Source organism: Gossypium raimondii, chromosome 6 (assembly GCF_025698545.1).
Source record: "Gossypium raimondii isolate GPD5lz chromosome 6, ASM2569854v1, whole genome shotgun sequence".
In the NCBI taxonomy this organism is placed as follows: Eukaryota; Viridiplantae; Streptophyta; class Magnoliopsida; order Malvales; family Malvaceae; genus Gossypium; species Gossypium raimondii.
The window spans coordinates 58,881,147-58,908,492 of NC_068570.1; the positions used below are offsets into that span (position 1 = coordinate 58,881,147).

A 27,346-nucleotide genomic window follows, 5' to 3' on the forward strand; every position below is an offset into this window, starting at 1 on the left:
TACTTTTCTACATAGGCAACCGCATTTAAATATTTTCAATGAATTTTAATTACACGTCGCTAAAACCTTACATGACTAGGCGCATGTTCTTTTTGTTTAAAAAAAATACTTCTGACTTTAAAAGAACTTTTAGAAGAAAAGTTATGTGGAACAAGTTATTTTTTGTTGAAATTTTTAGCATTTTAAAAGTACTTTTCAAAAGCATTTCTAAAAAAGAGAAGTTAAAAATTTTAATTTTTTCTCTCGTAAAAGCACTTTTGATGCTTAATTATTTTTTCACCCTCCAATAACGTAGTATTTTCTATTTTTTATTGGTGCTTAATTACAAATGTGTTAAAATCATTAATTAAAAATAAAAATATTTTTAAAATACTAATTACAAATATTTAATGATTATATTTAAATATTTAAAATATATTTTATATATTCTAATTAAATTTTATAAATAATTAATATTTATTGCTTAAAAATATTTAAAATTTATATTTCATATATTAAAATGTTAACAACAAGTTATAATAATTTTTTTTATATTCTTACTAAAATATAATAATATTAACTAATTTAAATATTATTTAAATGTATATTTGTTACTTGATAATAACATGTCTAAAATGGACATTTTATTTCTCAAAAGCACTTTTTGACAGCAATGCTAAACACTCACTTTTCAAAAGCACTTTTCAAAACTAGCCCTAAAGGTTTTCAATGACTTTAAATATTTTTGATGATTTTTAATATGCTTTGATATCTAATTTAATTTTTTTTAATGATTATGATGGATGTTAATAGATTAAATTTTACATTATATTTATTACCATTTTAACAAGTGATTTTTGTGTTTTCAGATTTAAAAGTTTACTTTGCTTTTTTCTTCTAAAATCAAACAAATATAAAGGGTGTTGTCATCTCAGCTTGTGCTTATGGTTTAAATAATGATTCATATCGTGTGGAAATTTTTAAAAGAAATTATAAGGAAAGTCATTTAGAATAGACTTCAATCTTCGATGTTACATAAATATTACAAAAGTGTGTTAATAGTTTGTGTATTAATTAAGTAATATTTTGTGTAATTAAATTCATATAAAATAGTACAAGATTTATAATAATTTGTGTAATTATATAAATGTTATGGATTTTATAATAATGTATTTAATTTGATAATGTTTTGTGTCATTTACACTTTTTCCGGATAAATAATTACACAAAACACTAAAAGATTTGCAATAATTTGTATAATTAGATCATGTCTGGTGTAAGTAAATAAAATATTACTAATATTGAAATAATTTATGTAATTATGTGATCAAACCAAACTTTACAAAAGTTGTAATAATTTGTGGAAGTGCATAATGTTGTGAAATTAGTATTCCACAAAATTACAAAATGATAATAATTTATGTAATTGGATAATATTTTTTGGTAATTTTGTAATTACACAAAATATTACAAATGTTGTAATAATTTATATAATTAAATAATAATTTGTGTAATTGAAACTTAGAAAAACTAATCCTAGAACGTCCCACTTTCAAAATGTTTAATCCAGCTTTAAACATGAGATCCAGGGGGAAAAAACTGCTTAAAGAAAGTCATATCAAAATGGGCAACCATTCAAAGTTTAGACTTTAGAACCGCAATGCCTGAGATTCAGATCAATACTACATCTTACCAACTAATAAATAAAAGAAGCATTTGGAAAATACGAAAAAAAAAACCAGAAATAAACATGGAAAAAGGATATAATTTTATAGTTATTAAGCAGATTCATCACTTACTCAGACCAACAGAAAAAGAAAAATAAACCATTTTTTTTAATTTTGTAACAGAAGCTAAAGCTGGATAAGAGAAAGAAGAGGGGAGGGAGACTTACTTTGAGTGTTGGCAGAAACAGATAAGAACAGAAAAGGAACTAATTAAAGAGAAGAAGAAGAAAAGAAACTCTCACCTGTGGAAGAGGAACAAAGAACAGGAAAGAGCTTTGAAAGTTTAAAATGGGAAAAAAAAAATATAGGTATACAGCTCCAAAGAACCAGCAGAGGGGAAAGAACGTTTGGGGGAGAAGAGAGGTTAATTTGGTCAATTATCAGCCAAAAGCACTTCATGCTAAGAAAAGGAGAAATTTTTAGCCTCTTCATATGAAGAAAAGCCCTTTTCTGATGGTGAAATTTTTATGTGAAAGGAGGCTGTTCTTTATTCCTTTTAAGAGAAAAGTACTTTTTATTGAAAAAGTCCTTCTAAAACGTACGGAAGAACGGGCCCTAATTGAAACAAATCAACTTCTTCATTCACGGTGATAAATGATTTTCCATTTTACGGTTATAAATTGTGGAACCAAAACTTTATTTTCTTTTAAAATGTTCATCTCTAATTTGTATTTTAGATATTGTAAAAAAAATATTATATTAAATATAAGGGTGAGAAAAACTCGATTCGATTAAAAAAATTTAATTTGAATAAATAATTTGAGTTTCGAGTTCTAATCGAGTTGAACTTTACAACTCGAATAATTTAAATAACATATTAATGTAAATACCCATCGATCTCTCTCTCAACAAAAATTACAAAATAAAATAAAATAATTTTAAAAATTCAAAATACTTATAAAAGTTCTAAAATTTATGCTTTTAAAAATTATAAGAAATTTTAAAATAATATAAAATAATAATTTAGGGACCTAAATAAGTTAATTAATGATGAAGTTTATCATACTAAAAATTTCAAATCGAGTTAGATAATAAAATAAGACTCGTCAACTCGACTAACTCGAAATTTTTTCACTCAATTCGATCGAACACTAACTTACCATCTACTCCGAATAATAGACTTTAATTCCCTAAAATATTTATATCCAAACACATAGTCGAATATTAAAAAGCTTAACCTACCATCTCATATACATATCATAGCAATGAACAAGTTCAGGAGACGACGACATAAACTAGACTGGATACCAAATAATGTTATTCAGCACTGCAATATACTGAAGAGCTTTCTTACAACAAAAATATACTCTTAGGGTTGGCGAAGAAATGCTCACCGTATGTTAGTTCGGATTTTGTTAAGTTGCCTCCGATTAGTGTTCCTAAAAATGCTGGAACTCCGGTAGATTTAGTTTGAAGTTTTTTCTTCACAATAAGGCATTTATTCCGAACCATCAACTTTAAGAGTTTCTTGCAGTGCTGTTTCTGTTTAAGAAACATAAAAGGTAAATGCATTAGTTATAAACTTAGGAGTAGGAGGTTATTACAAGAAAAAGCAAGCATAATTATGATTTTTAACTATATTGCTCTAACTCTTTTTTTTTTTTTTGGCGTTTTTTTTTAGCATTCTAATGCTGGACATCTATATTTGTTGAGTGTTGTTGTGTCTGTGTCCTTCAAATGGGGTTTATTTTTCTATTTATATGATACAGTTATTGTTCATGGATATGATGTCGTAGGTAGATCCCCATGCATACCAATACATACCCTATTCTAGAATTAACATGTGTTTTCTGGATGTGGGTACACCTACATGGTAGTACGAACTAGTGAGGAGATGCGAACACCCCACGTGCAAACCAGGATGCGAACTACGCAAGTCACGGGTCGGGACCCAACCGACCCAACCGGGCAGCTGGATAGCGGGTCTAAAGGGGGTACACCATAACAATATCAAATAGATACCTATATAAGAGTGTCGAAATTAGTTTCAAAAGATCCTTTAAATACATAGAAAAATTTAGAAAAAATTACGTATTTCCATCTCAGATACATTCTTATATCTAACACTCAAATTCGAATCTAAATCACATAAGTGTTTAGCTTGAAAATTTAGTAATGGGAAAAATTAAAGCCCCAACCAATCAATGCAAAAAAAAAAGGAGAGAATAAATATCTATGATTTTCTATTTGCTATTAACAAATATGGAATATGATCTAGGACCGACTCTCTAAATACATAGAAACCTTGAAAATACTTGTCCAACACTCGTGTCTAAATACTCATAACATTATACGTTCGCATCTACAGAAACAAGAATTATGAGCTACAGATTTGTATAAACTTATTATATATTTATGGCCTTAGTTAAATAAAACAAAATAAGAAGAGGTTAATGGATCTCTTGATTATAAATTGAATAGCACCTTACCTGGGAGTTTGACATTGGCAAGTCCATTTTATGAATAATATCATCCTGCATGAACAACGAGAAGAGAAATAATGAGAAATTCTGTTCACTACCAAACTCTCTAGATGGACATGAAGTGTTCGAACCTATGTTACCCAGACCATTCATATTTGGACATGAGTACGAGAGTATGATTTTTCAAAGATATTATAAAAAAAGGAAAAATATTGACCTACTTATGACAGATAAGTACACTTATTTGACACTCACCTCCGAGTTTAGGTAACAAAGGTCCAAACCTATCTAACTTGCCATTAGATACCAACCAAAAATAAGTTATCATTTATCAGTCACTTCAATTTTCCATTTCACACTCATTAAAACAGAAAGCGAAAGGTATGTTAACATGTATAAAACAATCGCTTAACTGGCTATATACCTGATTTTCCCAATGCAAACATACATAATATAAGATAAAAGATTGTGTACCTCCCGTATTCCTGGATTTTGCATGACAATACGAAGAACTTTACTAATGATCTTCTTAAGCATTTTCAGATGTGCAGCATGATCGACCATCAGTTCCGAAGGTGACTTGCAAGAATCCTTGAGTGTAGGAACTGTGTGTTCGAAATTGAGGTTTTCCTTAATAGTTTCAGAATGTGATGAATCGCTTTCAACTTCAAGAATTCCAGAATTATTTCCTAGATGATTTATATTACCAAAATGTTCCCCGTTCTTGAATGATGATCCAAGAGAAACAGCTCTCGGCGTTGGTGCTCGATGCACAGGTAACTTGATACCTGGAAAACCCTTTTCACGGCGATTATCAAAGGAGTCATCAACAAAAGGAGTGGATAAACCTTTGATAAATTCAGCTTCTCCAACACCTTCAACTGGAACAGAAGGAGAAATGAACAGTTCACCCGAAGAAACTAAGGCAAACAAATGAAAAGTTCCTCCACAATGTAAATCTAATGTGAGATCAAGCCCTCCTCTCATAAAATCTTTTTCATGTTCATCAAGCCACCTAGAAAATCTAGCAGCGCTACTTCCTGTGTGTGGCGGAAATTGAGAGCCACAAACATTTGCAGTTTTTGGGGCCTCCTCTATAGGCTCCTGCCTGCTCTGAAGAACTTCTTCCAAAGCAAATTTAATTTTTTCCATTGCTGTACCCTCAGGTTGTTTGCTAAGCATATTACAAAGGCTGTTTAAAGATTCCCTGAATCTTTTATTCTGCTTCAGGAAACGCATTCTTCTTCTACAAGCTCCTAGATGTGTGGGAAGGTTACCAAATGAGACCCTGTCTTCATCATATAGTTTTGCTCCAAGCCCCACAGTTTGTTTTACATATTGGATCACCAATTGCCTTAAAGAAAGACAAATATTCATGCAAAAATGAAGCAATTAGTAAATATACAAAGTGGAAAGAAAATTTCAAAAGGCAAAAAAGGCTACTATTTTTCCATTTTTTAAATTAGTAAAACATTTTTCAGCTAAGGTAGATACACTACTATTATTCGCATGCAATAATTAAATGCAAACTTCACCCAAAAGAAAATTCCCTTATACCATGGAGGCCCTTTATTAGGGGTTGGATTGCATTTTGCCCCCTCTACTCAAAAAATGGGCAAATTAGTCCCCATATATTAGATCAAAGAGTAAATCAGTCCTATTAAAATTTCCATCCATTTTTACCGTTATTAACTGGTCCACATATGTTTGCATGAAATACACTTGACGCGCCACATGTAACTGTTTGGTTATTCTGTCAATCACGCCAGTTTTTAATAGTAGAAATTGATGAATTTTTTTACAGAAAGGGCTAGCTTGCTCTTTGATCTAATGTACATAGACTAATTTTCTCATTATTTGAGTGAAGGGGCAAAATGCAATCAGGCTCCTAGAATATTTTACAGAAACTTCATTGGAAACATGGAACTGGCATTAATTAATTCATTTTCCTTACCTATCAGCGTTTTTTGTCCACTTAAAACTTCTTTGATGTGCCGACTTCAACTTGGAAAATGCCGAATCATTATTAGGGGAATGATACTTGTCAATATTTGCTCCAGGCCTTTCAGAATCCTTTGAATGATCTTCTTCTTGCTGTTCTTGCAACTGACTTTCATGCTCTCGAGGAAAGGCTAATGTAGAATTTTCTTCTCCTATGAAATCTTCATCACTGCCGGCTGATCTAGGAAGGTTTTGCTGAGAAAATGGTTCAGTTTCATTGTCAACTTTTCTATGCTTCAAAGCTCTACCTTTTGCAGATCTTTTCCTTTTTCGAGAAAAGGAACTAATGATCAGGGGTTGGCATTCTGCCCCCTGTGCATTTAATTTTTTAGCTCTTTGACGACGCCGGAGCTTAGAATAATACACACGAAGCACCTGCAACAATTTCAAGGGAGAAATTCTTTAAACAATAAAACAGGGAAGTGTTTTTTTTGTTTTTTTTTCTCAATAAAAATGAAGATTAGTTTTATCAAATTAATAAAAAACCATTGAGCAATGGAAAGTAAGACATCAACTAACCTGCTCCATGGTGAGATTTAGGTTCTTTGAAATCTCCTTACATTTTTTGTAAGGAAGTTTTTCATTGAATTTGACCTTGGCTAGAAGTTTCAGTACTGCTGCCTTCTGACCAACAGTCATTCTTCGAACTGAGGCCCATGAACTGTAACCAAAAATCTGTAAAACAATTATTAATAATTACCTTCCATATCTGGGATGTAAACTAAAGCAAGGAAATCATAAAGTCAAGGATAAAAGGGAAAAACATATAGAAGATTTCTATTTCCTTATTGATGAGGGTCTATATGAACATTTCTCATTTAAAAATTCCTGAGATACATCAGTCATATAAGTGCAAGAATAAAATGTATGCAAACCTCATGAACAGTAGATCCAGGGAATGCATGTGAAGCATCTTTTAAATCAATCCCAGCATAAGTATATTCCAAAAATTGCCAGTATTCATCAATGGCATCTCTGTTTGAGAGAACAAACTCATGTCTGATCATCTCATCCATAACATGTCTGTCTGGGCAAAGATCAAGAGATCCAAAATTTGAACATGCTATGAGTAATGTTGGTTCCTCTATATAAGGCTTAAGCTCCAGGGAATAAACAGGACTGGCATGCAAAGAAGTGACTCCATCATCAGAACTTCCGCTATTTACCCGCCGAATCAACTAGGCACAAGTATCAAAGTTTAGGCTTGATACTAGGAATATATATATATATATATAATATAAAAGAATATAAAGCAGTTGACTGAAAAAGAATTTGTAAATGAATGATAATTTATGCTTTCAAATCTAAGACAAGTGGTGTACAGCATGTAAAAATCTATTAATCATCATAGTATATATAGCTCTATAACAACCTACAGAATGTTTACTTTTCCATATATCTAGAAGTAGCACATCATTGAGTACTAGAATTGTCAAAAATGTTCATTTCATGAATCTAAAAGTAAACAGCATCAACATACATAATCATCTTAATGTTGCTGTCAACTAGATTTGATTCTGCTCTCTCCACAATTCAAGGGTAAGCACTCAGCAGTATGGTTTTGATGTTTACATAATCATCTCAAATTCTTTCATTGGTGAGTCAATCAAGCATGTGATGACCCAAACCATCTATTTAAGAGATTGGTTGGTATCTACACCTAGGCAATAGTATCAAATTCAGATATTCAGAAAGCTAAACCAAACAAGGTCCAATAATATGATACATGAAAAATATAGAAACAAAATATTAACATAATAAATATATTTTTAAACTTAAGCAAGGAGTTATACCTTCAGCCGCTGTAAAATAGATACAAGCAAAGACAGTCTCCTGATAGCTGAAGTATCATATAGTTCATTATACTCTTCATTAGAAAGATCACGTAAATATACTCCCTTCTCAACTATAACAGAAGATCCGACAACTTGAAAGAATAGCTCAAGTGGAATTCCCTTGATAGCTCCTTCAACATCAAACGTGACACAAAGATTATGTAGATCATGATCTTGTCTCCCATATGATAAAACATCATCCCTAGCAGATAAACTACATGCATAGTCCCAGAGAAAACCATGCAACAGCCTTGCTCGAACCATTTTTCCACGTATGTATCCATTAGCCCGCATGGCTTCCATTCTAAGAGTTAGGGAATTTGAACTATATCGAGTTTGAGTTCTTTGTGCATAATCAAATAGATGAACTGAGTTACTATTCTTGTTCTTGAATGGGTCATGAGTTCGCTTGTGAAAAGACTTGAGTTTATTACGAATTATACCAATTACTTCAGAAGATAAACTCAGAATAGATGGGTGCAGGACCACCTTAACTTTACGGTTAAAGTTAGTATTCATAATCCCATTTAAATCTAGGTGTATACATTTGCAGTGCCCTTCGTTTTCAAGTTTATACAGCATTTTGTCTACAGTTCTCCTGCCCATTGTAGTACCTTTGTCTTTCTCTAGATTCACAAGTAACTTATATAGCTCTGATCTCAAGACAATTTTTTCAACCTGCATTGGTTTACACACAAATGCACACAAGAATAGCAGTTAATTATATTAATCAAATTACAGGGAACAAAAACTTATTTCCCTCAGGTGGAGGAGATGAATACCTGTAATCGTTCGAGTATTCTCTGCTCTCTCCGTGTGCTATCAACTGTCGAAAACTGATAGAGTTTAAGCTTCTTCATAGAATGAATTGCTGTGCTTGAAAACGTTGATCTTGTTTCATGGATTAACTCTTGTGGTTTGCACGTATTGGAGATACTATAGCTTGCCTCACTATCTCTTGGAGAGGAAGAAGAGAGCTTTATTTCATTCTCATGGTTGTTTGTCTTCCAAAGCGTATCACTTTCAAAATTCCAGAGATGTGAGATTCGGGCTGATCCATCTAAAATACTAGGACTGCCACCCAAACTTGACTTTTTTCTTGGAATTGGATTAGAAGATTCACTGTTCCTGGATGTCCGAATTCTGTATTCATGGCTCTTATTATGAAGTTCCATCTGCATCGGCATCCCAAATCTACTGCTCACTGAAAAACAGTTTCTGTGATTCGTCTTCTTATTAATTCCAAACCTCTTGCCTACCTGTTTCACAACAAAATTTATGAAAAGGTCTTAGATTTAGAGTAAAACTTTGTACATTTGTAGGAATCTACATTGTGAGAATCTAAAAAGGAGCATAAATGTCACAGAACAGACTGACAAAGAGAAATTTCTGTTTAGGCAAATAGTTCAGAAAATATAGTAGATATAACTTATTGGGAGTATGCTTGCTAATTGAACTTTTCTATGATTCTTGAAATATAGAGAATATTAAATATAAGACTCTTTGGCAAACCTCTGTAATAAGCACGCCTTTGGATCCTGTAGCATCAATTGTGTCGTAAATCTGATGATCAATGGGAAGCTCCACAAGCTGGTTAGCTATTTGACATCTTCCAAATTTGAACTCTTTGCCTTCAACACATCTGGTTGTATTTCGCTCATAATCCAAAGGGCAAAACTTTTTTAGCAAATGTAAGCAAGGCTCATCCTGTAAGAACAAGCATGTTCATGCATAATTTTCAGAAACGGATATATCCATGAAATAGGAAAAAGTTTGTCGAAACATCGTAAGCAAAACCATCTCACAATTATATCATAGCATAATGAATGAAAAAATTATACTCTCGAAATAAAACAATCTATAAACTAAGCAACAAGAGTACTCTAAATCATAAAATGCAGAAGTTATCAAACTAACCTTCCCATTCACTTTTACAGTAGTCTCCTCTACTAAACCAGCATTTATCAATCTGCCATATATCTATAAGAAAAATTTGCAGATGAAGAAATAGATGAAAACCATTAAGAACAAATCACCAAGATAATTTTAAAACACACACAACATCAACAACAAAAACAACAACAAATGTACTTTCTTCCATTCATGCCTCGCGTTCCGTGACCCAAAATAGCCAAGGTCACGTTTAATACCTGAAATGAGAAGAGCCTAACATGAAAAAAAAAAGGAGAATGCAAACAACATCAGTATAATATATCAAAAAGAAAATAAAGCTATCTGTCAATGTTTTAAGCATAAAAGACCTTGCCATGAGTTTCTTCAAGTTTATCACAGATAGTTTTAATTGATGGTAAATAATCATTTATAAGCACATCCTCCGAATCCTCTTTGCCAATACTTCCTTCATCTTTGGTAACCTCGAATTTCTCTTGAGATCCCAAATGCTTTGCATAACGGTATAAATGAATTAACCTTGTAGCTAACTTTTGTTTGCTGCTTCCTCTTGTTTTCTCAACTGCTTCTTGTCTTACGATTAAGCCTCTTTTCTCAAGCTTCCTTACCACATAGAAAAATCTATTTCCTTTGATTCCAAATTCCTTGCTAAGCTGATTTTGAGTTATTCCACTTGCTCTACAAACACACAATTAAAATATTAATATAACAATAAAAGACATTCATCAGCAATGTCATATCATCCTTTTAATATACAAGATTTCAATCTACATTTGTTGTTTTTACTATCTGTTGTTAATATCACACCTATTTCAAATTTGGTATAGTTGGAATATATAACACAATGGAATATTCAACACAAACAGCTAAAAACGAGGATTTTATCATTCACAGACGCTAACTACTTCCAATTTTGAATTATTTTAAACATTAATAACTAAACTCTTTTTGTGATCTGTTTATATAGATTTTCAGCCTTTTATTTTTAAGAAAAATAAAAAAGAGTATCCAAACGGAATCACGGCTAATAAACACCAAAATTTAAAAAGAACCTGAAGTTAAAGCAAAATTTAAGAAGAATTAAAGGAACAATATTCAAATTAACCTTGCAGAGGCAATGCGTTGAAGAACGAATCTTTGTTGTTTAACCTCTTTTTCTCCATCTCCAAAAGAAAAATCATAAACTCCTAAAAAATTATCACATAATTTGTCCTTAGCAACAATAATTAAATCCAGCTTTTCCGCATCCTCAAAGCGTCGAACCAAAGGATCATTGTGATCGTAAACACGATCACGCTTTTGGAACTGAACCGCCGGAATTTCGAGTAGGTTAGCCCATAAGGCTCGTCTAATTTCGACGCTCAAACCGAGCTTCGAACAGAGAGAAGATAATGCAACGCCATCACGACCTTTTGAACAGATTTCTTCGAGAGCTGATGATATGATGGCATCCATCGATTGGAATTTTCGGCTGTGATCAACACAACAGTTTTTTTCTTTGAGGAAATTGAATTCAAAGGGCGAATGTAATGGAGAATTGGCGGGAAGTGACAGCGGCGTGGGAGAAAGCGGTTAAAAGGAGTGTAGAGTACAAGCTTTTTTTAGTACTTTACTCCAACGGGTACCCGAAATAAAAAATTAAATAACATTTTTATTTTTATATTAATTCTTATAATTAAAATTAAATAAAGGTTAAATCACTATTTGGGACCTGAACTTGGTAACTTTTTTCACAGTATGGCCTGAACTCTTTTTTTGTCTAAATTAAGCCCTAAACTTGGTAATTATTTCTATTTTGGGGTTTGAACTAGGCAACTATTTTCACATTATGGCTTGAACACTTTTTTGTCCAAATTAGTTCTTGAACTTAGCAATTGTTCCCATATTAGAGCCTTGAAATTGGCAATTGCTCGTCTGGACTTTAAGGTTTTCAAGGATTAACTTGAAAAAAAATATTCAAGCCCTAATGTGAGAACAATTGCCAAGTTCAAGGTTTAACTTAAATAAAAAAAGTTTAGTCGCAAAAAGTTATTTAACCCTTTACGTAATTCATTGGATAAAGAGCTGAAATTTTAAAAAAGTACACTCAAAATTCAAAAATTATAAAACATTAAAAAATAAAATGACTTCGAATTTCAAAAAGAAAATGAAAAGTTCGTAAAAATTAAAAATATATCATGTGAAAATTAAAAAAAAGTAATAAGGGTATTAGATTTTAGTTTATTTGAAATTTTGTGAAATTAGTAAATTATTAAAATTACATTTATTCAAACGGTGAAAAATATTAAAATTACGAAAAATAAAACATCTATAATGGTAATGTATCGCAAAGAAAATAAAGAACACATCGATTTTATGTAAAACCCTTTTGGGAAAAAAATCACTGGCATAGACTTGTAAAACCATATTCTAATACAATGAGTGTAGTAAGGTTGAAACACCTTATTCTAATCAATATTAAATAAATGGAGTGTAATAAGGTTGAAACATTATTCTAAAATAAAATAAAATAAAAGAAGTGTAGTTCTATATGAATTTTACTTTTATTTTACCACTGTATTTTATTTTAATAAGAACTCGGATCACTCAATTCTAACACAAACAAATCCATAAACTTTAAGGTAGAAAAATCTCAACTACTATTTCAAGAGAATATTATTTTATTTAGATAAAATCATAAATACATCTTTTTCTCTAAAAAATAATTTCACCCAACAAAAATATATGAGGTTTTGTGAAATCTACTAAGGGTGGGTTTGGATGGGCGGTTGGGTGCGGTGCGGTGCGTTTAGCGTATTTTTTGTCTCACGCTACTGTGTCGCTACAGTATCTAATCTCACCGCCACCGCTGTTTTTACACTAACCGCAGGTAAACGCACCGCCCATCCAAACTCACCCTAAAGTGGGTTAACCCAAATCACTTTAAATACAAGAAGCCAAATGGGCGAATTGATCCAAGTGAAGAGAAAAAGAAAAAGGATTGAATTGGTAATATCTATTTTTTTGGAGAATGAGATAAGATATTTCAACACAATGACATCTTGATACTAGGAGGAACAAGCAAAATAAACTCTAAAGAATAAAAAAAAATGAAAATTTGAATCTATGTCCAATGGATCACACCTACCAAGAAAAAAGATTTTATTTTGGTTCGACATGTAATCTCGTATGAAATATCGGACAGTCTAAACTTAACAACACTCTTCCCCCAAGATCCATTTCGAGAAAAAGATAATATGCAACTTCAAGCTGTCAATTATATCCTTTACGAAAATGGCAAATCGATTTGAAGAATTTTTGATACAATGGTTCAACTAGTGCGGACTTGTTTAGTGTTGAGTTGAGACCAAGACAACAAAAGTTCTTCTACCGAAGAGGTCTATACTTCCTTTGTTGAAGTAAGGACAAATGATCTAATTCGGTATTTTCTAATAATCAACTTAGTGAAAATTCTTTTTTTTTAAATCATAAAAGAAGTGATCCGTCAAGTTCAAAACTGTAAGAATTGTCTGTTTGTGGTGTGTGTTTAACTGTAATTCGTTTTTTGTTAAAGATATGTGATTTGTATAAAAAAATAAGCACTCAAAATAAATAAATCATCTTTTATAATTCGGTTCAACCAAGTCAATTTAATTAAAATATATAATATAAAAATAGTTTTATTTAACTATAAAACAAGGGTAAATTACACATAAGTCTCTAAACTATTAGTAATTTTAACTAAACTTTAAAAGGTTACAAAATGGTCATTGAATTATTTAAAATTTTGTTTGAGTAATTAGGCTATAAAATTGCCATGGTCTTATCCATAGAGGTGTTCAAACAATCGATTCGGTTATTAACCAAATCAAATTAGTATTAATCGAATTAATCGAACGGTATAATCCTTTAATAGTTAATCGAAATTTATATGTTTTGTTTTTTATTAAAACAAATATAAAACATATAAAAAAATACATTGATAATGTTCATTTGTCTTGAAAGTTAGCCGAATTAACCGAAAATTTAAGCCTTAAAACACTACATAATTATTAAGTTTGGTTAATTATCCGATTTCGAACAGAACTAACTGATTACAAAATTCCAAAAAATCATTGACCAACCTTCGATCAAACTAAGTTTGACCACCGACCGATTAACCGAATTAGATCGGTTCGGTCGATTAATTCGATTTAAACCGAAATATAAACACACCTACTTCTCCATTCGCACCACCAGTACCAATTGAAAACTTTCATTTCCCTCTTCTTCTATGATTTAGTTTTTTTTTTAATAGAATAACTTTGAATATCATGAATTGTGAACCAAAATTTGAATAGTTTTCTTATCCAATCTCCAACATTGACCGTAAGATCAACTTAAATTTAAATTATGTTTGTTTATTCATTAATAAGTGTCGTTTGTTGAATCGTCGCTTGAAACTCACCGATTAGGCTTTTAAGAAAAAAACTTAACAACCCAATAACTTAAATGAAAATTTTCAAATAATTTAATGATTATTTTATAAAATTATGAAATTAAGTAACCAAAATATAAACTTACACCCTTTAATTTAATTTACTTAAAAATTATATTTTATAAATATAAAATTTCAATGCAAAACTGGAAAGCAATTGGAATAGATGAATACTATCATAAAAATTTTAATTTAATTTGATGTGACTAATCAATTTAAAAATTAAAAATTATTAGGTATTTAATTTTGTATGTAACCATAAGATTAATTATATTTTTTTTTCTCTCAAAACAAACAGAAAAGCAATTAAAAAATTAGGTGACGTCAGATCCCTCGTGCCGCCAAACCCTAAATCTTCCCACTTTTTTTTTCTTCCTACCTAACCAAATAAAATTTAAAAAGAAAAAAAAACAAATTTCTATTTTTCTTGCTCTCTCTTCATCAATTTAGAACATAATTTATTTTCCTTCTTTTTTTTTTTCCTTTTTTATTTTCCATTGCTTTGAATAAATTTGCTGTGATCTTAGAAAATCATGGCTTACGCATCTCGTATCATCAATCACTCCAAAAAGGTACCCAATTCACGATTCGTTACTTGTATGTATGGATAATGGATATGTATGGATGACTTTGAGTCATTCCTAGATTCAAATTCGTTTATAGATCATGGTCGAATTATAGCTTTTTATTTATGTTTTTTTTTTTAGCTTTGTTATTTGTTCTGAATTTCTGTTATTACAGTTAAGGAATGTTCCTAACTTATTGCGGCATGATCATGCGGTTTTGGTTCGTTGCTTTTCCAATGGAGCACAATCCTCTGTTTGTAAAAGTGAAGGTACATAATGCTATCAAGATGGTTTTCTTACTTGTTTCTCATGTATGTTGGGGTGGAAAACTTAAAAGAATTGAACAGATGAATGTTGGGCATGTACCTGTATCTGATTCTCACACTTGAGTCCGAGTAGCATAAATATCAAGCTTCTACAATCATTAAGCATGAGAGCTATTTTGTGTTTTATTCAGCTATGTAGGCAATCAAAAGCCTCCCAGTTAGATGGTTTTATTGAAGGTTTTATCATATCTTGTAAGGTTTGCTTATATTTCTTGCTAGGTTCACTCGTGCCAACCGGCTGGTTTACTAATTTTTACTTTGAACTTGTAATTGTATTTAGTGAGAGGTAATAGTTTGTCAGTTTTCTGAAAGCATAATGGAGTGGATAAAATTTTGGTTATGCAGCTGCAGAAAGAGAGAGGGTATCCAAGTTTGTTGCATGTAACCATGTAAGTGCCTCCTCTTTTTATCATTGGTGGAGCAATAATTAGTGTAGCATTTTTGTTGCATATTTTCCTTTTTCTTTGCTGCAGACTATGCTCTGCTTGTGTATTGCATTCTTGATTGAATTCAAGACTTGGTTTGCCAATACTAACTGTTCCACATCTTGTTATGCAGGTATCATCTGGTTTACCTAGGAACAATTGTTCTAGGACAACAATGAGATTGGGAATTCCAACAGGTGGTGTGGCATACAGCAGAGAGCTCACATGGTATTCATTCCAGCATTTTTTGTGATCTTATTGGAAAGTTTTACTATTTCCTAGTAATGGCTTTAAAATCATTTCAAGCATCTAAACATTTTCCCTGTATCCATTATCAGTTCTCAGGTACAGTCAAGGAGAGGATTTGCATCAGATGCAGGTATAGATTATTGCTACAAATGTCATAGGTTGTACTGGTATCTTCTACTTTGTATTCTCTGAAGGAGCCTATTTTTTAAATTGTGAAAAGTTGTGCACTGACTAGTGATTACAACAAGAATGTGTTTAACTTATGAACCTACTAACCTCATGCCAAATGCTAATTTGTGACTTCATTGATGCGCTGTAATGTTATATTATTCTTAATTCCTTCTGTGGCTTGTTCAATACCCTTCTTTATGGGACAGCTCAGATGATAGGAATGTAGTTTATGGATAATAAATTTGTGTAATATGAAGCTTGTTTATCTGGTTTCTGAATAATAAGTAATGTGACTGCACTATATTTAAGAAGCAAGACATTATTTCTATAGTTCATTCTTCTTCTCTCTTTTACAAGGCATTGTTATAGAACCTTTCTTTATTACTATTTTTGTTGTTCTAGTTTTATCACTTAGGTTATGCTGGATTGATGTAGCATATTTAGATTTTTCAAGTTGTTTTCACCAGTATATAGGTTTGTTATATTTATGGCTGAGAACATGGCAGTTGAAATGATGTTTAAAAAGTGTTTTAAATTGAACCCTGTGCATCAGTTCAAGGGTTTTACATTGTTTATTAACTGTTTCATCATTTGTTGTTGCATGACATACTCAATATTGCTAATATTATAAAGTTTCAGGCCTCCCTCCTCACCAAGAGATCGGAATGCCTTCACTCTCTCCCACAATGACAGAGGTGTGAACTGTTCTAGATCTTTGCAAAATATCATAAAACATTCTATGGTTTTCTTTTAAGTTTTCCATTTATGCAGGGAAATATTGCTAGATGGTTGAAGAAAGAGGGTGATAAAGTGAATCCTGGTGAAGTGCTGTGCGAAGTTGAAACTGTAAGGTTTTCTCCTGTCCAGATAAAATTTCTTCATTTACTTTGCTCATATCAGAAACCAGTATTCTATTTTACAACTTTGTTTATTGTTCGAAGGATAAAGCAACTGTTGAGATGGAATGCATGGAAGAAGGTTACCTTGCCAAGATTATAAAGGGAGATGGGTCAAAAGAAATCAAAGTTGGTGAGGTAATGATTTTGTGACACTCATGTGCACATATTTATCTTTCTTTGGTCCTCCCTTTTGTGGATAGGGGAGTTTGTATGACTAGTAAATAAAGAAGCAGCATCTTGGCTTTGCATTAGATCTTCTCTCTGTTGCTCTTTTGCTACCAGAATCAAATACAATTTATGTCAATATTTGTGCAGTTAATATTATTTATTTGTTCTTGTGTAGATAATTGCCATCACCGTTGAAGAGGAGGAGGATATTGCAAAGTTCAAGGACTATAGTCCTTCAACATCAGATTCTGGTGCTCCTGCAGCAAAGGAGCCAGCAGCTCCTCCGCCTAAGCAGGAGCCTGTTCAACAACCAGTTAGTTCACCAGAGGCTAAGTCCAAGCCCAGTTCACCTCCTTCGGAAGATCGTCTTTTTGCAAGTCCTCTTGCAAGAAAAATGGCTGAAGATCACAAGGTTAGTTATATTATATATGAGTGCTGTAACTGGAATTTTCTTGTTGAGAGAAAAGTCGCTACTATAAGGATAGATTATAGAATCATTTATATCAATCTCTTTTAACATTTCTCCATTCCTTTGGATGAAAATATAGGTACCTCTCTCTAGTATCAAAGGAACAGGTCCTGATGGGCGCATTGTGAAGGCTGATATTGAAGATTACTTAGGTATCATATTTAAATTTCTGCAGCATTGGTCCCTGATAAGTAATGCTAAATAGTAAAGAATGGCTCTTCCCCCCTCCAACAAATCCTTTTGCCTTTTCAGTATCTTCAATAGTATTGGTTTCCGTATTATTGTCACTTCTTGTGATTACTGGGGCGTTTTCACTTTATTGTAGCTTCACGTGGGAAGGATGTTTCAGCACCAACACCTAAGACAAAGGATGGAAAACTTGAAGCTCTAGATTATGTAGATATCCCTCATTCTCAGATAAGAAAGGTTAGTTAAAAATTGTCATTATTTTTATAATTTTAATGAAAGTCCAAAGTTGTTAAGCATTTATGGTACATGGGCTTTATTCTATGCATCTACTTCTTAGTAGATGGTCCCCTTTATAGAATTTATGCATTTGATTTTGTTTTTGTGATAATCTGCATTAAATTTGAAAGGTAACCGTGCTACACGGCGGGATTTAGAAGACGTAATTAATTTTTTTCTCAATTACTGTTCTGTTATGATAGTATTTATTTGATTTATGTGACGCGTTTGATAAATGTCTATTTTCTGAACTTCAATTAGTAAGGAAAAGAAATAGGTATACTATTAACATTTTTTTTAACTCAGCAATGTTTGAGGCACAATTTTCCTATTTTTAATTTTTAAAATACAAATTAGTTGAGTTTTTGCTTCGACAAGAAGCATATGACTTTCCAATAAGTTTGTTATTATTATTATTTTTTTTGTAAGCTTTAGTAGAGTGTTGTAATTTTATTTTTTATTTTTTAATTTGAAGAATGGTTCGAATTTTTTTCTAAATACAATCCTCCCAGCCTAACCCCCAAGTACACCAAGGTCGGATAGGCGTCATCTACTTACAGATTGGTTTTTCAAATTTTTTGAAATCTCACAATACCCTTAGTAATTCTCAAAATACCTTTTCTTGTTCTTTTTGAAGATCATCTCTGTGCGAATAGTTTGACATTTGTAGGTTACTTTAATGGTATACATTAGAAAAATCAACATGTAGTGTTAAATTTTCGAAAAGTTTGAGGTAAATAAATCTGTAGGAAAAGTACCCAAAATATGGTCCCATGAGAATTCCAGTCTCACTGGTTCCAATGAATCGGGTAGAAGCACCCTCCAATCATAGGCTCAAGGCAAGAGTGTGTCAAAAAGGATTGGCAACTTTAAATAGCACAAAATGAGTGGGTATTGATATATAGAGGTTACATATTTTATTATCATTTTGCCTATCATTTATCACTGCTGTTTTTTCTACCCAAATCTCACAAAACTAAAAGCCGAAAACCCTTCTAAAATAACCATCCTTGTGGCACTCTTAAATGACCCTAAAATTGTCTAGGGTCAGAAATCAACTTACTGTTAAATAGCAAAGTTCCAAATTTGACCATTTTTGCATGAGAATACAGAGAAGTCGGTATCTTTTAACTTCTTTGTTGTCTCCTCATGTCAATGTCAATTACTTTGTTTCTTTTATAATAATGTGCTTTGTGAGTCTAATTTCTGCTATCATTTTTGACAGGTCACTGCATCACGCTTATTAATCTCAAAGCAGACTATCCCACATTACTATTTAACAGTGGATACATGCGTTGACAAACTTCTGGAGTAAGTAATAGTGCTTTGATCAGTAAAAGTATCATGGACATCCTTGTACTAAGAGTCAGATTGCATTTTTCCCCCTCTAATAAAAAAATTGACCAATTTGCTCTTTGATTTAACGTATAGGGACTAATTTGCCCATTTTTTGAGTAGGGGAGGCAAAATGCAATCCGACTTCAAGATACTTTTACCTGCTTTGATCTTTTAAATGGTATGCAATTATATGATATATCTGATGATTTTGAATTGTTTCTTTGTATGCAGTTTACGAAGCCAACTCAACTCATTACTGGAAGCTTCAGGCGGGAAGCGTATTTCTGTCAATGATCTTGTAATCAAGGTAAACAACTTTCCTTTTTTTTCTTTTGTTTTTCCCTTGAAGTTCGAGGTTGACAACTTTCAATACGTTTAATTGTTGAGCTGTTTGAAGTGGTTCCTCATTTGTTGCTTTTGATGTGGTCCAAGGTTTTTCCTATAGGTTTTTGTGTAATGGCAAGTGGTTATTATAATGTTGATTTCACATGGCAATTCTTGATCAAGTTCATGCCTTGTTATATGTATTTGCTTTTTCGTCCATATTAACCTTCAATCATTACATGAAATTACATAACCATTTCTCAAATCATTGTTTTCTTTTGGAAATATTTAATTCAAATGTAGTCTGAAATGAATGCTTTCACGTAAATGGTAATATACTGCTTCTGCAGGGAAGAAATTAGTGCATATTTGATTTTTCCTAACTGAACCGCCATTAGAATATTGCAATTTTCATTTAAGATACTTAGAAGTCTTTTTTGACTGCAGGCTGCTGCATTGGCTCTCCGGAAGGTTCCTCAGTGCAATAGTTCATGGACAGATGACTATATTCGCCAGTGAGTTTATATTTACTTACAAACCGATCAATTCACTAGTGATAAACCGATAATGCATATCATTATGACTCGTCTTCTTCTGCTTCTAACCCAGGTATAACAATGTCAATATTAATGTAGCAGTGCAGACAGAAAATGGACTTTATGTCCCTGTGATCAGGGTGCGCAATCATTTCAACTTATTGCTGTTTTCCTCATTCTGTCTATACTTTTCTAGTTTAACTGATCCCTTTATTTTACGTATTGCAGAATGCAGATAAGAAAGGATTGTCCTCAATTTCTTCAGAGGTCAAGCAGTTGGCACAAAAAGCCAAAGAAAATAGCCCAAAACCCGAAGATTATGAGGTAAATAATTATGGATAGGATAGTACGATAGTGTCATTGGATCTATATGGATTATATACATGTTGGGTTTTGTCTCTTTGCAGGGCGGTACGTTTACAGTTTCTAACTTGGGAGGGCCCTTTGGTATCAAGCAATTTTGTGCCATAATTAATCCTCCTCAATCAGGAATCCTCGCTGTCGGGTCTGGTAAGATTTTCCCTTAAATTTTCCCAACTCAAGTCATATTCACTTCTTCTTCGTAATCAGTGGAGTTCACTTCGTACAGCTGAGAAAAGGGTTATCCCTAGCTCCGGTCCCGAGCAGTTCCAGTTTGCATCATTCATGTCCGTAACTCTAAGCTGTGATCATCGTGTCATCGACGGTACATAGTTCTAGAGTCCCAGTAATATATGATTAAGCCAAGTTAAACATCGAACATCATCTCGGTGTCCTTTAGACAATCTAATTAACTCGACTTACTGTTCTCTTAGGTGCAATTGGTGCTGAATGGCTTAAAGCTTTCAAAGGCTACATTGAGAATCCGGAATCAATGTTGCTCTAAATCAACCGGTGATTGTTGCTTTTCTTTTTGGTTTTAGACATATTTCCCTGCTACGATTATTTTCACATTGGGGCATTGAGTGCATTACACATATTCCGACTCGATTTTTGTCACACCGAATTAATATTTTTCGGGAATAAGGAAGAAGGATCGATAGACAATCGAGGAACTGGAATTCACCTCACATAGAATGTAATAACCCCCATTTCACATAGGTCCCTTGTACTGTGAATAAAACTTGGAATGATTTTTCGGGTATAGGCAATTGCCAAACCCATCACATTTCTATTGCTTTTTCTTAACTATAATCAGAATGCTTCCACTTTGTTATGATTTTGCATCATTATTCTTTTCTTTGTTTGAATCAACAACTCCTAAGACCGAGAAATTAAATCGAGAAAATTGTATACTTATTCGAACAATAGTTTCGATATGAAGTATTATTTTTTATAATAAACAAAACTCGCAAAATTTTGTGTTACTACAAAATATTTCCCTCATTATAGTACTTACTATAAATTTTGTAATGCATTATGTAACAAAAATTACAATATATTATCATTTTTATTGCCTGCATAATATTTTGTGTAAAGTAGTGTTATTACAAAAATACCACCTTAAATATTACCTAAATACACAAATTATTACGTATCACCCTAATGTATGCTACACGAAAATACACATTCTATTTTAATATTTTATATAACATAAAATTACATTTTCACCCTTATTTTGGTAAGTATTAGTTCGAATAGTTTAATTATGTCTTAACTAAAGTTCAAGTTTAAAATTGATTCTCGATTGAGTTCAAATCGTGTATTAAATCCCAAATTTTAAGTCAAATTCAAATTTATAATTACTCAAGTGTAACTTGATTGTATATATTTATATGCTATTAAATTTTGAGTTGGTATTTGGTACGTTAGTATTTTTTTATAAGCAGCTTTGAAAAATTGACATTTGTCTCTTTTTAAATATTTTAATATTTTATAATATCCTATAGGACACTTTTCAATTTCCTCTACATAATCGAGTTAGAGTCGACAAGTATTTTATATGATTATAGTAAAATATTTAAAAACACAAATGATAATTTTTAAATTACTTGTAAAATAAAAAAATACATTAATAATGTATGAAATAGTAATTTTATAAAATTTAATAATTACCATGAACAATAAAGCTAGTTTTTTTCAACCGGTTGGACCTAAACTTAGGTAAGAGAAAGTGAAAGGCTCGGTTTGATCCGGCTGATCAAACATTTAAGTCATAGAAGTCAACAAGTTTTCCTAACCATGTGCTGGGACACACGCAATAATAACTCAGTTTCAATGGATATGGATTACACGTCATCAACACAGTCACCCTCACGGAAACCGGTTTAAATCCTCTGCATCACCGCCTACGTTATACAAAATACAAATATCCATTGGAATTAACAAAGTGAAATTAAATAAAAGGAAACAATCACTATTTGAATTTAATTTGGCTACAACTTTTATGTTAGAATTTGAAGTTTTTCGTCTAAATTAGTCCTTCAAATTTATCATTATTTTCATATTGTTCTTATATTGTTAAATTTTTTTCTAAATTAGTCCTTAAACTTGACAATATTAACAAATTGAATCACCAAAGCTTTCTTTAATAAAGTGTTGAAAATTAATATTTTCAGTAATTTAAACACATTTGATAGCCCATAATGAAAATTAAAATTACTGTTTTCTATTATAAATAGTAGAAAACGATAAGTAGATAGGCACTAATTTTAAATAATTTACCCAACAAATTTTATAATTTAAATTTGACACTTATTTTCAGTTTATTAAACACAGCTTAACAACGGTCAAGTTTAGAGATTAAACTAGGAAAAAAATTTAGATCCTAATATAAAAATAATTACTAAATTCAAACCCAAAAATATTTAACCTAAAAAAGATTAAATAAAAACCAAATCGACCTCTCGAATATCGAGACATAAACACCTCTAGTGCAAATTCACAAACCTACTAAGTTATCAATGGATGAAATTTGATTCATCTTATAGAACCAACCGCAGAGAATCAAAACCATACGGATAAAAGCTTTAAAATAAAGATATATACACTTACATATACCTAATCTATAACCGACACTTGTCAGTTTCCCCTTCTTTTACTGTACAACCAATTCTCTTCCTTCCTCTAATCTTTCACCGTTAATTTCCGGTCACCCACTTCTTTAAATAACCCTATTTTTTTCCCTTCAGTTTTTCTATTCTATATTTTTAAATTTCATTTGTCACTATTTTGCTTTCTCACTATTGCGAGATCCGAAGTCACCGGAGTTCCGTCGCCGGCGGGGACGACGATGGTCGAGTCTCCCGTTAGCTGATTAAGAAAAATCGTATATGTTCTAAATTCGATCGATTAATCAATCTCTTTTTCTTTTATCCCCGAAAGGAAATGATAGATCCCTGTGCTGTAATTCACGTTCGATCCAAAACCTGGTTTCGCAAGAGAAAAAAATCACATTCATAATTTTCATTGTGACGGTGGTGTTGGGCTTTTCTCAATTTGTATAGTTTCAATGTTAATTTCTTGATTTTTTTGTATATATTTCCGATCATACATATATAGGTAGATATATTGCTTCTTTTTTTTTTTTTTTTTGGGTTTTTTTAGGGTTAGGGCTTTTTCGAATCTTTGAAAGTGGCAAAGATGAATATAAGTGCGGCCGAGGAAGAATCGGCGCAAGAGATTCATATTCCGGCTGATATAGATTGGGAAATGCTTGATAAATCCAAGTTTTTCTTCTTAGGTGCGGCGTTATTTTCCGGCGTATCGGCGACCCTTTATCCCGTAGTTTTAGTCAAAACACGGCAACAGGTTGCTCAAGTTCAACTTTCCGGCATCGGAACGGCGTTTTCCATCGTTAAACATGGCGGTTTCCAGGGATTATACCGAGGTTTCGGCACTTCATTAATGGGAACAATCCCAGCTCGAGCTCTTTACATGGCTGCCCTTGAAGTAACCAAAAGTAATGTAGGGAGCATCACTGTTAAATTAGGGTTTCCTGAACCAACGGCAGCGGCGATAGCTAATGCGGTCGCCGGATTAACCGCTGCGATGGTGGCTCAACTTGTTTGGACCCCAATTGATGTGGTTAGCCAAAGGCTAATGGTTCAAAGTAGCTCATCACAATGTAGATATGTAAATGGGATTGATGCCTTTAGGAAAATAGTGAACTCACATGGTCCAAAGGGATTATATAGAGGCTTCGGTATATCAATTTTAACATATGCACCATCAAATGCAGTATGGTGGGCATCTTACTCAGTTGCTCAAAGACTTGTTTGGGGAGGCATTGGATGTTACTTAAAAGGCGGCGGGGATGAAACAATTCGGCCTGATTCAAAGACAGTAATGGCGGTTCAAGGAGCGAGTGCGGCAATGGCAGGAGGGATATCGGCATTGATCACAATGCCACTCGATACTATCAAGACCCGGTTACAGGTCTTAGACGGAGAAGAGAACCGGCTGCGCGGACCGACAATCGGGCAAACTGTGAGGAATTTGGTTAAAGAAGGAGGATGGCTTGCTTGTTATAGAGGGTTGGGACCAAGGTGGGCTTCAATGTCAATATCTGCAACAACAATGATCACTACTTATGAGTTTTTGAAACGATTATCAGCTAAGAACCAAGAGGGCTTGTTGTAAATGAAGAACAATAGGCTATGTTACTCAAATACGGGTAAATATTCAAATACAGAAAATGAAGAGTTTGAGCAATATATAACAAAAAAAAAATGGAAAAACAGGGTTTTTTTTTTTTTCATTTTTTGCTTTGGGTTCTTTGATTTTTGTCTAAATTATGCTTTGATATATATATATATATATATGTATAGTTATCTTTCTTTTAAGTCTAGCCTTGGTTTAGGTTGGTGAATGTAAAGTGGTTGCAGGTTTAAATATAAAATATACTTTCTTTACACTAGTTAGCCTTTGGATGAACTCATGGTTTATAAAGGATTTTAAAAATTGTGAATTTTTTTATGTTATTTAGATTTATTTGTTAATGTTTTTTTTCTGTTAAATTCAGGTTTATTATAATATCATTTTTTTAATTATATAGGTATTAAGTGAAATTTTTTGTTAATTTAAGTTGGATCTAAAGATTAAATTTCTATAAGTAAAAATTGTTATAACATAAGTCGATAATGACAATAGGAATGATCGTAAAGTAATAAAAAAATAAAAATCACAGACAAAAAAGAAAAATTCACTAATGTTGAAAAATAATAATGCAAGAGGTTTGTGACTATGTGCAGTTTTTAAGGGTTAATCAACTCATCTAATAGAAGAAGTACGGTCCTTGGACATTCGTCCACACAAATTAGAGGTGATAATGGATCGGATTGGGTCCAAATAAAATTTTAAGCCCATTTGCTAGGTTTGGGCCAGTCTGGCCTAAAAATTTGTCTAAGCCCGACTCGAATAAAAATGTTAAAACCCGGACCCGACTGGCCTGCCCATATTTGAAAAAAATTTATATTATATATTTTTTATATAATTTTTCAATATATATAATACATTAAAAATATTAAAATAAATATTTCCGAACAAATTGAAAATAAATTTTAAAAATATGTATACTTAAATAATACAAAGATAGATGCAACTTAACAAAAAATGTCTCTAAAATAATAACAAAATTAACAATAAAACAAGTGTTATGCAATATCCAAATAATAACAACAAAATAGTAGCAATATAATAGTGAAGTGGTAGCAAAATAGAGAGAAAACAACAAGAAAATATTATTAAAATAACAAAAAAATAGCAGATTTTTTTTGTCATTTAGTGAATTCGGGTCGGATCGGGCTAAAAATGTCTTACCCGAGGCCTGACCCATTTTTAAAATAAGCCTTATTTTTCCCCAAGCCCATTTTTCGAGCCTATAGTTTTGCCTAAACCCTCCCACTTTTCGAGCAGATCCTCGGGTTGGCACAGATCTCCAATTTTGTCTTTCTATTTTATTTCTTTAACAAATGAATTGCACATTGAACTTTTCAGACCGAATTAAACAAGATTCACATCACACAAGTCTAACAAAATATATATATATAATCTAAATTTCAAAGTTTTGACAAAATACTATAATTATTGGAACGAAAACTTGTTAGTAATAGGAATGACCAACGAGAAAGTAGATAAGTTGTCACTAAGCTAATAGTTTGTTGGCAAATTCTCGTGTTAATGTTAGATATCTATACTATTTAATAATTTGATTCACTGCCCATGGTTTAAATTTAACTGTAAAATTATCAAAATTCATTATTTAATTTTAAAAAACTGTAGATTTATGATGGAATTTAAACTTAAAATATCATTCTCTTTACTATGTCAACTTCTATCCTTTCAACCTAATCGGTATTTAATTAAATATATTGCATAATTTTTTTCAATTAGGTAAATCATAATTTAGTAAATATATATTTAATACGGAAATGCTTTTATTTTTTAAAATTTTATACATTCAAAGAAGTTTTGAAAGAAAACAAGGCTATTTATTGAATAGAGGTATTAAATAAAAATCGAAAAGTTTGCTCAATTTATTTCAAAACTTTCGTGTATTTGACAAGTATCTTATAAGATAAATTATATTTGGAAAGATATGAAAAATAAGAATTTGCAGAATCATTCAATATTTCACTAATTAGTTATTTGTTTTAGAAAGTAATATATATTATTCAAATTCAAGAGTTAGTACTCACACACATACGATAGGGACATGCCCGCATTACACACACTACATCCAAAAGAAAGCTACTGAAATAAAGAACTACCGGCGAAATTTTATGGATGAACGACCTATAACCATGAGACCAAATAAAATTTAAAAATCGAGTTCCATTATGACTATTTCTTTTACAATTACCTTATTTTTTTATCAAAACTTCAACTCCACTAATCCATCATTATCATGTTTATGGTTCACAGTATAATAAAATTATTGAAGTATAAAATCATTTAACATATTTATTAGGTATTATTATATTTCTTGAAATACAAATTTTATTGTTTGTTTTATTAATTTATACAAACATAACTTGGTTTTTGAATTATTATTATTGTTTAGTAAGCAAAAGTTAGGCTTGTTGTCTTTTATTTCACAGTTGCGTTCCTTTAGTGAATCAATTTCATATAATTTTTTAGATAAATAAAATAAAATTGT

The 27,346-nt window shown here is 31.8% G+C and overlaps 3 protein-coding genes across 4 annotated transcripts; 2 read left to right on the top strand and 1 right to left on the bottom strand.

Annotated features, from left to right (window-relative positions):
• Positions 1-3,966: 3,966 nt before the first annotated feature.
• On the bottom strand, positions 3,967-9,217 carry LOC105773635 (uncharacterized). Its single transcript, XM_012595674.2, has 7 exons — positions 8,748-9,217; positions 7,924-8,643; positions 7,006-7,308; positions 6,650-6,805; positions 6,084-6,505; positions 4,604-5,483; positions 3,967-4,180 (listed from the first exon to the last, which is right to left on the bottom strand). Exons 1-7 carry the CDS (start codon positions 9,150-9,152, stop codon positions 4,097-4,099), a joined length of 2,970 nt encoding a protein of 989 aa, XP_012451128.2. The 5' UTR covers positions 9,153-9,217; the 3' UTR covers positions 3,967-4,096.
• A 5,518-nt stretch (positions 9,218-14,735) lies between these two features.
• LOC105773636 (dihydrolipoyllysine-residue acetyltransferase component 2 of pyruvate dehydrogenase complex, mitochondrial) lies at positions 14,736-21,463 on the top strand. Of its 2 annotated transcripts, none has more exons than XM_012595676.2 (19): positions 14,736-14,904; positions 15,074-15,167; positions 15,570-15,613; positions 15,783-15,877; positions 15,988-16,028; positions 16,703-16,764; positions 16,841-16,915; positions 17,011-17,103; positions 17,312-17,548; positions 17,685-17,757; positions 17,931-18,031; positions 19,296-19,381; positions 19,640-19,715; positions 20,180-20,247; positions 20,342-20,408; positions 20,497-20,592; positions 20,676-20,778; positions 20,858-20,953; positions 21,063-21,463. In XM_012595676.2, the coding sequence occupies exons 1-19, from the start codon at positions 14,866-14,868 to the stop codon at positions 21,131-21,133; spliced, it is 1,617 nt and encodes a 538-aa protein (XP_012451130.1). In that variant the 5' UTR covers positions 14,736-14,865; the 3' UTR covers positions 21,134-21,463. The 2 variants fall into 2 exon arrangements, with proteins under 2 accessions (XP_012451130.1, XP_012451131.1); XM_012595677.2 differs by having other exon boundaries at positions 16,709-16,764.
• A 1,919-nt stretch (positions 21,464-23,382) lies between these two features.
• Positions 23,383-25,100, top strand: LOC105774132 (uncharacterized). Its single transcript, XM_052631928.1, has one exon. The coding sequence runs from the start codon at positions 23,830-23,832 to the stop codon at positions 24,826-24,828; it is 999 nt and encodes a 332-aa protein (XP_052487888.1). The 5' UTR covers positions 23,383-23,829; the 3' UTR covers positions 24,829-25,100.
• The last annotated feature ends 2,246 nt before the right edge of the window (positions 25,101-27,346 follow it).

What these genes read in the sequence shown, in the direction of transcription:
- LOC105773635 (XM_012595674.2), bottom strand. Translation starts at nt 9,152, where the DNA reads ATGCCGATGCAGATGGAACTTCATAATAAGAGCCATGAATACAGAATT. An exon ending in TAAATCTCACCATGGAGCAG is followed by an intron (nt 6,506 to 6,649) that starts GTTAGTTGATGT and finishes AAATTGTTGCAG; the next exon opens with GTGCTTCGTGTGTATTATTC. An exon ending in AAAATCCAGGAATACGGGAG is followed by an intron (nt 4,181 to 4,603) that starts GTACACAATCTT and finishes TTGTTCATGCAG; the next exon opens with GATGATATTATTCATAAAAT.
- LOC105774132 (XM_052631928.1), top strand. Translation starts at nt 23,830, where the DNA reads ATGAATATAAGTGCGGCCGAGGAAGAATCGGCGCAAGAGATTCATATT.
- LOC105773636 (XM_012595676.2), top strand. Translation starts at nt 14,866, where the DNA reads ATGGCTTACGCATCTCGTATCATCAATCACTCCAAAAAG. An exon ending in AAATGGCTGAAGATCACAAG is followed by an intron (nt 17,549 to 17,684) that starts GTTAGTTATATT and finishes ATGAAAATATAG; the next exon opens with GTACCTCTCTCTAGTATCAA. An exon ending in TGATCATCGTGTCATCGACG is followed by an intron (nt 20,954 to 21,062) that starts GTACATAGTTCT and finishes CTGTTCTCTTAG; the next exon opens with GTGCAATTGGTGCTGAATGG.